General features: G+C 40.0%; 1 protein-coding gene across 6 annotated transcripts in view; it reads left to right on the top strand.

Moving 5' to 3' along the window:
* Nucleotides 1-9,734, top strand: part of Mybpc1 (myosin binding protein C, slow type) — a 99,501-nt gene that overhangs the window by 85,551 nt on the left and 4,216 nt on the right. For all 6 annotated transcript variants that reach the window (XR_607252.2, XM_008832622.1, XM_008832620.1 and 3 more), the window contains 5 exons: nucleotides 393-588; nucleotides 2,480-2,619; nucleotides 5,769-5,928; nucleotides 6,791-6,927; nucleotides 8,900-9,086. Coding sequence is in view for 5 of the 6 variants with exons in the window: in XM_008832622.1 (XP_008830844.1) it covers nucleotides 393-588; nucleotides 2,480-2,619; nucleotides 5,769-5,928; nucleotides 6,791-6,927; nucleotides 8,900-9,086 (820 nt within the window). In the remaining variant the exon portion in view is untranslated. The remainder of the gene's footprint in view (nucleotides 1-392; nucleotides 589-2,479; nucleotides 2,620-5,768; nucleotides 5,929-6,790; nucleotides 6,928-8,899; nucleotides 9,087-9,734) is intronic.

The following is a 9,734-nucleotide window of genomic DNA, read 5'->3' as shown; positions in this document are numbered from 1 at the left end:
TTTTGGTCTTTTTGAGACAGGGTCTCCCTGTAGCCCCAGCTGCCCTGGAACTCACTATGTAGACCAGGCTGGCCTTGAACTCACAGAGATCCACCTGCCTCTGCCTCCTGAGTGCTGGGATTAAAGGCGTGCGCCACCACGCTGGGCTGAGGATAATGATTTTTATCATTACTTAAAGGAGATGTTAAACACCATGTCCCTGACATAGGCCTGGCACACAGAAGGCTATCAACATGTGGTGACTTCACTGCTGTGTGTCACCTACCACCAGATGAGGGTGGTGGCATTTTCCAACTTGCCTAGAATAGGTTAGGCCATTGTCATTCTTGTGATGTTGGAAAAAAAATCTTAGGACAATCATTTTTCTCCAATTTTTCTGTCTTTCATTTTAGGGAAAACCAAGACCAGAATTGACCTGGAAGAAGGATGGCCAGGAAATTGATAAGAATCAAATAAACATCCGCAACTCGGAGACGGATACAATCATATTTATCAGAAAAGCAGAGAGGAGCCACTCTGGGAAGTATGACCTGGAGGTCAAAGTGGACAAATATGTGGAAAGTGCATCTATCGACATCCAGATCGTCGGTAGGTTTGAAGGAAGGAGTTAGAACATTCTGCCAAGGGACAATGAGGTCTAATTGTCTTTGTCAGGAGAAAGATGGGACTCTATTAGTCTCATTCTACACATGCAAAAATAGTTTTCTCAAGATTAAAAACATGGATGTTAGTAGAGTTGTTAGTAATTCAAAATATCTTTTCACTAACTAAAAGTATACGAATCACAGGTGATCTGGGGACATATATCAAGAAAAATTAATGGATGCCCTTTGGTGAGTTCCATCTCTCCTGCTTCATAGTCCAGTTCTCTCTTGCTTTTAATTTAATTAAGCTCAACTTCCTGATGATTAAAGTATTTTCTATGTTGAATTCTTACATTGCAAAACATTGTAGTTTCTAGATATAGCTTAACATGTTTCTTGCTAAACCTAAAATTCACTAGCTGTCAAGTTTGAATGGAGAATGAAGAATTTTTAATAACTGTAAAGAAATGTCACACAGTTAAACACAAGAATGAGTTGATCCTTCAGGGATAGTCAGTTGCCTATAGAAAGTAAATAGTTCTCACTTTCATCCAGAGTGGGGGAAACAGAGTAAGGGTCATTTATGCAAAGACCCTTCTTGCTTGAACTGTTCTATAATTTTTGCAATGTCAAGTGATAAATTTAGAGGGTAAGGCAGATGGCTCAGAGAGTAAGAGACTTGAGTTTGGATTGAAGTATCCACATGATAAGCTAGATGTGGTCTTGTGCATACCTATAGCCCCAGCACTGAGTGGGAAGGAGACAAGAAGATCATCAGGGTATGGTAGCTGCCTACCTAGCCAAAAAACAGGAGATCCAGGTTCAGGTAGAGACCCTTCCTTACAAGAATAAGGTGGCGAGTGATGGAGAACACTCAATGCCCTCCTCTAACTTCCTCATGTGTACATACCCCCAAACACATGTGCATACATAACACACACATGTACCAAACTCATACACATGCATACACAGTTACACTCACACACACACACAATATGAAAGAGAGAGAGAGAGAGAATAGAGAGAGAACAGAGAAATTTAAGAACCAGGCATGCATGTGGTACATGGTTGTAATCCCAGCCCATGGACGATTGAAGCAGGAGAATACTGAGTTTAAGGCCACCCTGCATTACACAGAAAGATCTTGTTTTGAAAACAACATAACAAAACAATTAAATAGCATCTCTAAGAGAAGCCTTGTTTCCAAACATTTTTATTTGTTTCAGTAAGTTTGTTGGAACACTCTAAACCAAAGGATCAACTTGCCTGTCTTTGGGTAGAAGTTCATGCCTTTTTTTTTTTTTTTTTTTTTGCTCTTTTTGAGACAGGGTCTCCCTGTAGCCCCAGCTGTCTTGGAACTCATTATGTAGACCAGGCTGGCCTTGAACTCACAGATATACACTTACCTTTGCTGGGATTAAAGGCGTGCACCATCACACCCAGCGAAGTTCATGGGGATTTTTTGGTTTTTTGTTTTTGGGTTTTTTTTGGTCTTTTTGAGACAGGGTCTCCCTGTAGCCTCAGCTGTCCTGGAACTACGTGGACCAGGCTGGCCTTGAACTCACAGAGATCTGCCTGCCTCTGCCTCCCAAGTGCTTGGATTAAAGGCGTGTGCCACCACGCCTGGCAAAGTTCATTGCTTTTTAAACCAAGCACTGTTGTCCCTCTGACTGGAGTTTTGCTAAGCTGAGAGGCATGTATGACTGTGCTTTTGGTTGTCTGGGCTCCGCTCTTATGGAGGGAAGTGCAGGTTCTGTGCAGCTCTGTGGCAGGGTCTGGAAGGACACTCACTGCCTACTGTAAGAGGGCAAAGGCCATTTTGAGATATCCTTGTGTAACAGGATAGACTTGCAGGGAAAGTGATCTCACAGTGCTGGCATGAATTCATCCTATAGACCGTCCGGGTCCTCCTCAAGCTGTGAATATTGAGGACGTCTGGGGAGAGAATGTTGCTCTCACATGGACACCTCCGAAGGATGATGGCAATGCCGCCATCACAGGGTACACCATCCAGAAGGCCGACAAGAAGAGCATGGTAAGTCCATCTTCCTTTGACCTGTAGCAGGAGCAAAGTCACATTCACAAGAGGTAGTGCGGGTAGCCTGAGGTTTTTCTGCTCAGGAGCCTTTGGGGACCATGGCAGAGTGATGTGGCTCAGCTGAAAAGGTTGGAGCCACAGAGTTGGATTAAGACCCGGTATTGCCACTTAAGTCACATGTGGATGACCAGTCCTTTGACCTCCTTGCTCCTTATCTATGAAATGGAGGCACAAATACTTGCCTTATTTAGTTATTATAAAGCTAAGACAGTTAAAGCAGCTAGGGAAATGCTCAGTGGAATTCCATTCATTCATTCAACAAATATTTACTCACTAGGCAACTCTTTCTCCTTGTGAAAAACATTTCGCAGTACTGATATAGGCGTACAACTAAAAAAAAAAAGGATAGACAACAGCTAGGAAAGAAAGATTCTATGCCAGGTGTGGTGGCACACTCCTTTAAACCCAGCATTCAAAAGGCAGAGGCAGGCGGATCTCTTGTGAGTTCAAGGCCAGCCTGGTCTAAAAAAATAAAAGATTTTAAAAGTTATAGTATATGTGAAGGTTCTAAAGAAGAAAACAGCTTTGTGTGTGCAAGATCCAACTCAGTGAGAATAATGATTTATTGCAATCTGTATTTATAGATGGGGAAATTGAACCTCATAAAGGATCAGTGGCTTTCAGATAATGGCTAGAATTTCTGTATTAAAAGCTGAAAAATAATCCATAAAACACATCTTCCTTTCGACCTACCTATGAGAGAAAGAATGTATAAAAGAGTGATTAGACACACAATGTAATAAAACACCATAGTGAATGATCTTGCTAGAAGGTCTTCATGCATTTAAAGACCTTCTAGGTCATGAAGCTACAGTGGCTTCATCGAAGAAGGGGATTGGCTTGGAAAAGACAGTCTTAAAGACAGGAAGGAATTTTAGAATACTCTTTTCTGTAAACTGTTTTTAGCACATTTTGTTTTGTTTTGTTCCTCTGCGTAGGTACCACATGACCAAATAGATTTGGCATTTAAAGTGACATATTTCATCTAAACTGAGTAGCCAGAGAGCTAAATTGATGGGTGACCTAGAAGGGGAAGGGTTTTGAACTTCCTTTGCAATGAGGACTTTTGTTCATCCTTGGGTCTGAAACTGGCAGTGAATGCAGGGGCACCACAGTTTCTTTAGGGGGTCCCTTCTGCAGCTTCCTTTCACCCCCATGACACTTCCACAGCATTTGTCTTCTTTTTAATTTTTTATCATTTTTATTTAAAAACATTTTGTGTGTGTATAAGTGTATTGCCTGCATGTAGGTAAGTGTACCTGTGTCATGCAATGCCCTCGGAGGTCAGAAGAGAGCATCAGATTCCCCTGGAACTGGAGTTACAGACAGTTGTTAGCTGCCATGTGGGTGCTGGGAATTGAACCCAGGTTCTCTGCAAGAGCAGCCAGTGCTCTTAACTGCTGAGCCATCTCTCCAGTCCCCAGTGTTGGTCTTCTTAGATGTCCCACCAAGTCCAGGAGGGCCAGCAGTCCCTTCCACTCCACGTGAAGGTCTGCCTGGTAACACCACACCCACTCCTGTGTTTCTCTTTCATTTCAGTAGGAACAGATCCAGGGACCAGAAGGTATTCCTTCTGCTAATGCTTCTTCAAAGAAATCAGCCACCTGTCTCCTCCTGGCTGCAGATGCCAGTCTTCATTTAAATCCCCAAAGCCATTCACACCTCCCACCAATGTTGTTTTCATTACATGTGCCCCAACGTTCTCTTTTTCATTCTCTTACTATATGTGGAGCACTGTTGTAGCCTCTGAAACAAAATAAAGACAACCCTTATTCTTGGGGTACTCATAGTCAAGGCAAGAAGAAAGACTTTTAAAAACCAAATGCTAAAGCAATATAGAAAAAGTTAGAATAAAGCTTTGCATAAAGAGTTTTGGGAGGAACTGGAGAGATGGCTTAGTGGTTAAGAGCACTTGCTGCCCTTGCAGAGGACAAAGGTTCAGTTCCCAGCATCCACATGATAGCTCACAACCAATCAGCTGTAACTGTAGTTTCAGAGGACCTCACAGCCTCTCTTGGCCTCCATGGGCACTGCGTGCGCATGGTGCACATGGATACATGCAGGCAAAACACTCACTTATACGAAAATTTTTTAATTATATACAACAGCTTTGGGAATAAAAGATAAATGAATAATCATGTTTGTCTGGCATTTAAATTATCCAAAATTCATAGATAAGTTATGACTATGAAAATTATAAGAAAAATGCTTTTCCTTTATGAAGTATGTTTTTTGTTAGTAAATATATTTTCTTTATTAACAATACTAAAGATATTTGGTATAATGTGGCCTTCTACTGGCAACAAGGCAAATTTTGAAACTATTCTATTTCTTGGAATCATAAGGAAAGAAAAAGTTTTAAAGCAGCTTTAACTTATTCACTTAGTCATTAACTAGCCAATACCTATTTTGTGCACTGCATCTACTAGGTGCCAGGTACTGTGGTAGGCTCTGTGAAGTGAGAAGTAAAGTCAGGTTTTATGTTAATGGTATAACCACTGCAATTGAGAGGTAAAGAGTAAACAAGTAAAGTGTGTGTGTGTGTGTGTGTGTGTGTGTGTGTGTGTGTGTATGTGAATATAATAAGTGTGGGGAAAAACAGTCAGGTTAAGGTCAGAGTATGTGTATCTACAGTGGTACAGATGGAATGATGGGAGGAGAAACAGGCAAGGAAGGGGTGATAGCTAAAAAGACCGAAACTAATAAATTAGGTAAAATTACTGGGCACTGTTAAATTTTCTCTAGCGAATTAATGCCATCTCTTCCTCTTAACAAAAAATTGCCACCTAAATTCTATAATTATACTTTGTCCCAAAAAGATTAATAGATTAGTGGGTAGATAAATAGATGACAGACATACAGTTATGAAAAAATATTAGGTATCAGTGGACTGTGTGAATATAATGTGTAAATGAAAAATAAATTACAGTCAATTGTAAATAAATGATAAAGAATTAAACACATGTATACCACCATTGTTTTGAATATAAATATAGTGCTGTTTTCATTAATGGCATATGCTTTTTATTTATTCCAATTAATAAGTGATTTTTCTTAGATTATAATCATTTTTTCTTTCCCTTCAGGAATGGTTCACTGTCATCGAGCATTATCACCGAACTAATGCCACCATTACTGAACTGGTCATAGGGAACGAATACTACTTCCGGGTCTTTGCTGAAAACATGTGTGGCCTCAGCGAGGATGCAACAATGACTAAGGAGAGTGCTGTGATTGCCAAGGATGGTGAGTTGGCAGTGAACAGGCATTTGGAGAAGACTGCAAATGAGGTGTGACGAAGGGGTTAAGAAAGCATGAGCACATGCTGGGAAGTTATGGTAACAATGTCCAAATAAATTTTCAATTTTGCAGGTAAAAAAATTTCAAGGGGAATTATTATTACAGTTTTTACAAATTTGGGGCTGGAGAGATGGCTCAGCAGTTTAGAACACTGACTGCTCTTGCAGAGGACCTGGGTTCAATTCCCAGCACCCACATGGCAACTAACAACTATCCATCTGTAACTACAGTTCCAGGGGAATCAAACACCCTCTTCTGACCTCCTCAGGTGTTGCATGACATAGGTGCACTTGCATACATGTAGGCAATACATTCATGCACAGTGAAAAAAACAAAATAATAAATAAAATATTACAATTCATTCCAGTTTCTGGTCAGTTAGTTTCTGAATGCTGAATGTCATAGGGATGGGAAAAGGTGTTCACTGACTCCCTGGAGTTCTGTTACTGTGCTCGGATACCTTCAATGTAACATTACATGGGACTTACTCTAGAGAAAGGAGGAAACAAATTCTTTCCTTTCATTTAATTGTAAGTCACTCTCCCTCTAAAGTCCTTCCCTGTAATTTTCACATTAGAACACATTTCTGGTCAAGAAACTTAGACAATGAAGTTTGCTCAGTGTTTTAGTGTCTGATAACCACTTTGTCTTCTGTACCCTCCAGGGTAAATGCCAAGTGGCATTCACTGATGCTTTTCTAAGTTGAGGAAATTTTACTCATTGAGGAAAAAGTATGCCAAGAATAATACATTCTCAAGCCAACTTGTGTTTTTAAATATTTTTAAACATTTTAACACTTGTTTTTAAGGTAAAATCTACAAAAATCCAGTGTATGAGGACTTTAACTTCACAGAGGCACCCATGTTTACGCAGCCTTTGGTTAACACCTATGCCATAGCTGGTTACAACGCCACTCTGAACTGCAGTGTGCGAGGAAATCCCAAGGTACCATATTTTTATGTCACATTATTTAAATGTAAGAATTGATCCCCAAACCCCTCTTTTAGATTTGCCATGTTATAATGGTAAGTAAAAAGATAAATGGGCCTCCTGGCTGCTATTTCTGGTTAACTAATCATAATATTTAATATTTAAATGTAGCAGTAACAACTATGCTATATTTTTATTAACGTATGGATAGCACCTAAAGAAACAAACTCCATAATTTTAAAGAACTGAGAAATAAGGAAATGGAATATTGTTTTACCTGGAAAAAATAGATGACAATGTTAATTCATCAAGAGGACTATAACACATTGAATATCAATTACACTATAATGCAAGGCAGAATACAAACTGTGATTATAAAGGTACAGAGTGTTAGAACAAGAGGAGTCATATCTGAGTAAGAGATTTGGAAAGACTTTGAATTTTTATGCTTTGGGTGTTTAAAAATAACAGTGAATTAATAAATGTTATCCATTGAGCTCTGTATTTCTGGGTGGCTCTGAGGCAAAGGACTCTGAGACTGTGGAAACTATAACAGTCGTACAATGAAACATGCTGACGGTGGTATATACCTTGGGCACAACTAATGTAGCTAAAGAGAGAAGCCAGAAGGTGTGTGAGAGGAAGGTGCTGAATTAAGGTACAAACAGAAGTGGTGTGCCTCCATGTAGTCGAATGGGGAAGCAAATGGAAAAGTTCACCCAGAGCTTGGGAGGAAGGCCAGGCTGGCAAGGCTCTCAGTTGGGGAGTACCACAAGTCACCGGAGTATCTTTGAGGAAAGAGGGTAGTGAAAAGGAAAGTACCTAGGTGTGAGCTTCAGGGAATACTGCCATTTGTAAGGTAGAAGAAGGGACAGGACTGGGTAAAGGAGACAGGAAAAGCTCCGATTCCAGGTTCTGAGCAAAACTAAGTAACACAGAGAGTGGGAGAGAATGTGGAGGGTGTGTGTTTACAGAAGGAAAGAGTAGGCCAGAAAAGAAGGCATCGTTAATGATTGCAAATGTAGATCAGAGGTCAAGGCACACAGTCATCTTTCTGGGTGACTGGATAATTATTGATCTTATGTTATCCAGTTTTAGCAGATCTACCACCATCAGAGGACAAATACAGATGTCAGAGGAGAGGTGAAGTGGTAATGAGGCAAATGCAGCCTATTCAAAATTAGAAAATATCTAGAAAAAGAGGAGACAATTGGATGACCAGGACACCTTTTGGGAATTCTCTGAAAAATACCCAGTAACATAAACTTTCTATTATGAGCTCATATCACAAACTTGTAGATAAATTTTTTAACTTTTATTTATTTTTTATTTTATGTGTATGCGTGTATTGTCTACACGTACTTATAAGTGCACCCGTGTCGTGCAGTGCCCACGCTGGACAGAAGAGGCTGTCGGATCCCCTGGAACTGGAGTCACAGACAGTTGTTAGCTGCCATGTGGGTGCTAGGATTCAAACCCAGGTCTTCTGCAAGAACAACCAGTGTTCTTAACTGCAGAGCCATCTCTCAAGCCCTTGTAGATCAATTTTTAATTGACAAGCAAGGACCAAATATATACAAAGTACGCAATCTGATGATTTGATGTACACATTGTACAATGATTGTCACAATCAAATTAGCACGTCACCACCACACATAATTAGAGGTTCTGAACTCGTTCATCTTATAACTGAATGCTTTGTGCCCTTGTAGATTAATTTAAAATGCAACTGAATCCATCTGGGAAGCTTGACCTAAAGCCATCCTCTGAACAAGCGCAGCTTTCTTCAGAACTGCTCATTTGCTTTCTTGTCAAGCACTAAGTACAGTTTAATTTGAGAGAAACCTTACCCAAGTAGCTGCCTATGCTTTTTAAATGCACTTTCTTCCTAAATCATGCTTTGAAATTCTGTCACTGAAGTTGAGGGTCTGTTACTATGCCACACATAGATAGCCTTTGACCTAACTTTCTTCAATCTGAACGTCAGCCCAAAATCACCTGGATGAAAAACAAAGTGGCTATTGTGGATGACCCAAGATACAGGATGTTCAGCAACCAGGGGGTCTGCACTCTGGAGATTCGCAAGCCTAGCCCCTATGATGGAGGCACTTATTGCTGCAAAGCAGTCAACGAACTTGGGACAGTGGAAATTGAATGCAAATTGGAGGTCAAAGGTATGCTATCCAAGATCTCATTTGTAGGCTTCAGTTTAAAAATATCACTTAACGATCCTCAATGCAAAGTCTAAACTATTTGCCAAAATGCTGTGATTGGGGCTTTCACATTGTGAACTCATGATGCTTTGTTAAAGGACACTCAGTTATTTACATCAACTTGTTTTATTCTATTATTTGAAATTCTTCTTAAAGAAATACTAATTTCAGTGAAGGTGAAATTCAGTGACAGCATGGTAAGAAAGAATAAAGCCAAATAATTATTGTTTGGGTGACGTAGTTCGTCTATAAATAGAAGCCTAGTAGAAAAGCTTATTCAATTAAACTATAAGCACTCAATTGAGAACTATTTAAGACAGATTGCTGCTGGGTGAGGGAGAATATGACTTACATACGACCACTGGATGGACTGACTAGACTCCAGTGGGTGCATTTACATTGAAGGACATTTGGGTGCAAACACCTGAATGAATAGGACTCAGCATGTATGGCAGAGTGCATAGGGTTCAGTGGGGGGATCGGGGAGGCATGGATGAGCGAGGGGTCTGGATTTGAGAGGGAAATGTATGAAATTTTAAAAGCTCAATTAAAAAAACTTAAAAATAAAAGCATGGCCATATTGTTTGCTTAGTTATTTTACAGTGTTTT

This window comes from Nannospalax galili, unplaced genomic scaffold, assembly GCF_000622305.1.
Source record: "Nannospalax galili isolate Female #2095 unplaced genomic scaffold, S.galili_v1.0 scaffold415, whole genome shotgun sequence".
In the NCBI taxonomy this organism is placed as follows: domain Eukaryota; kingdom Metazoa; phylum Chordata; class Mammalia; order Rodentia; family Spalacidae; genus Nannospalax; species Nannospalax galili.
The sequence above is the reverse complement of the archived record's forward strand: the minus strand, read 5'-3'. Positions and strand labels throughout refer to the sequence as shown.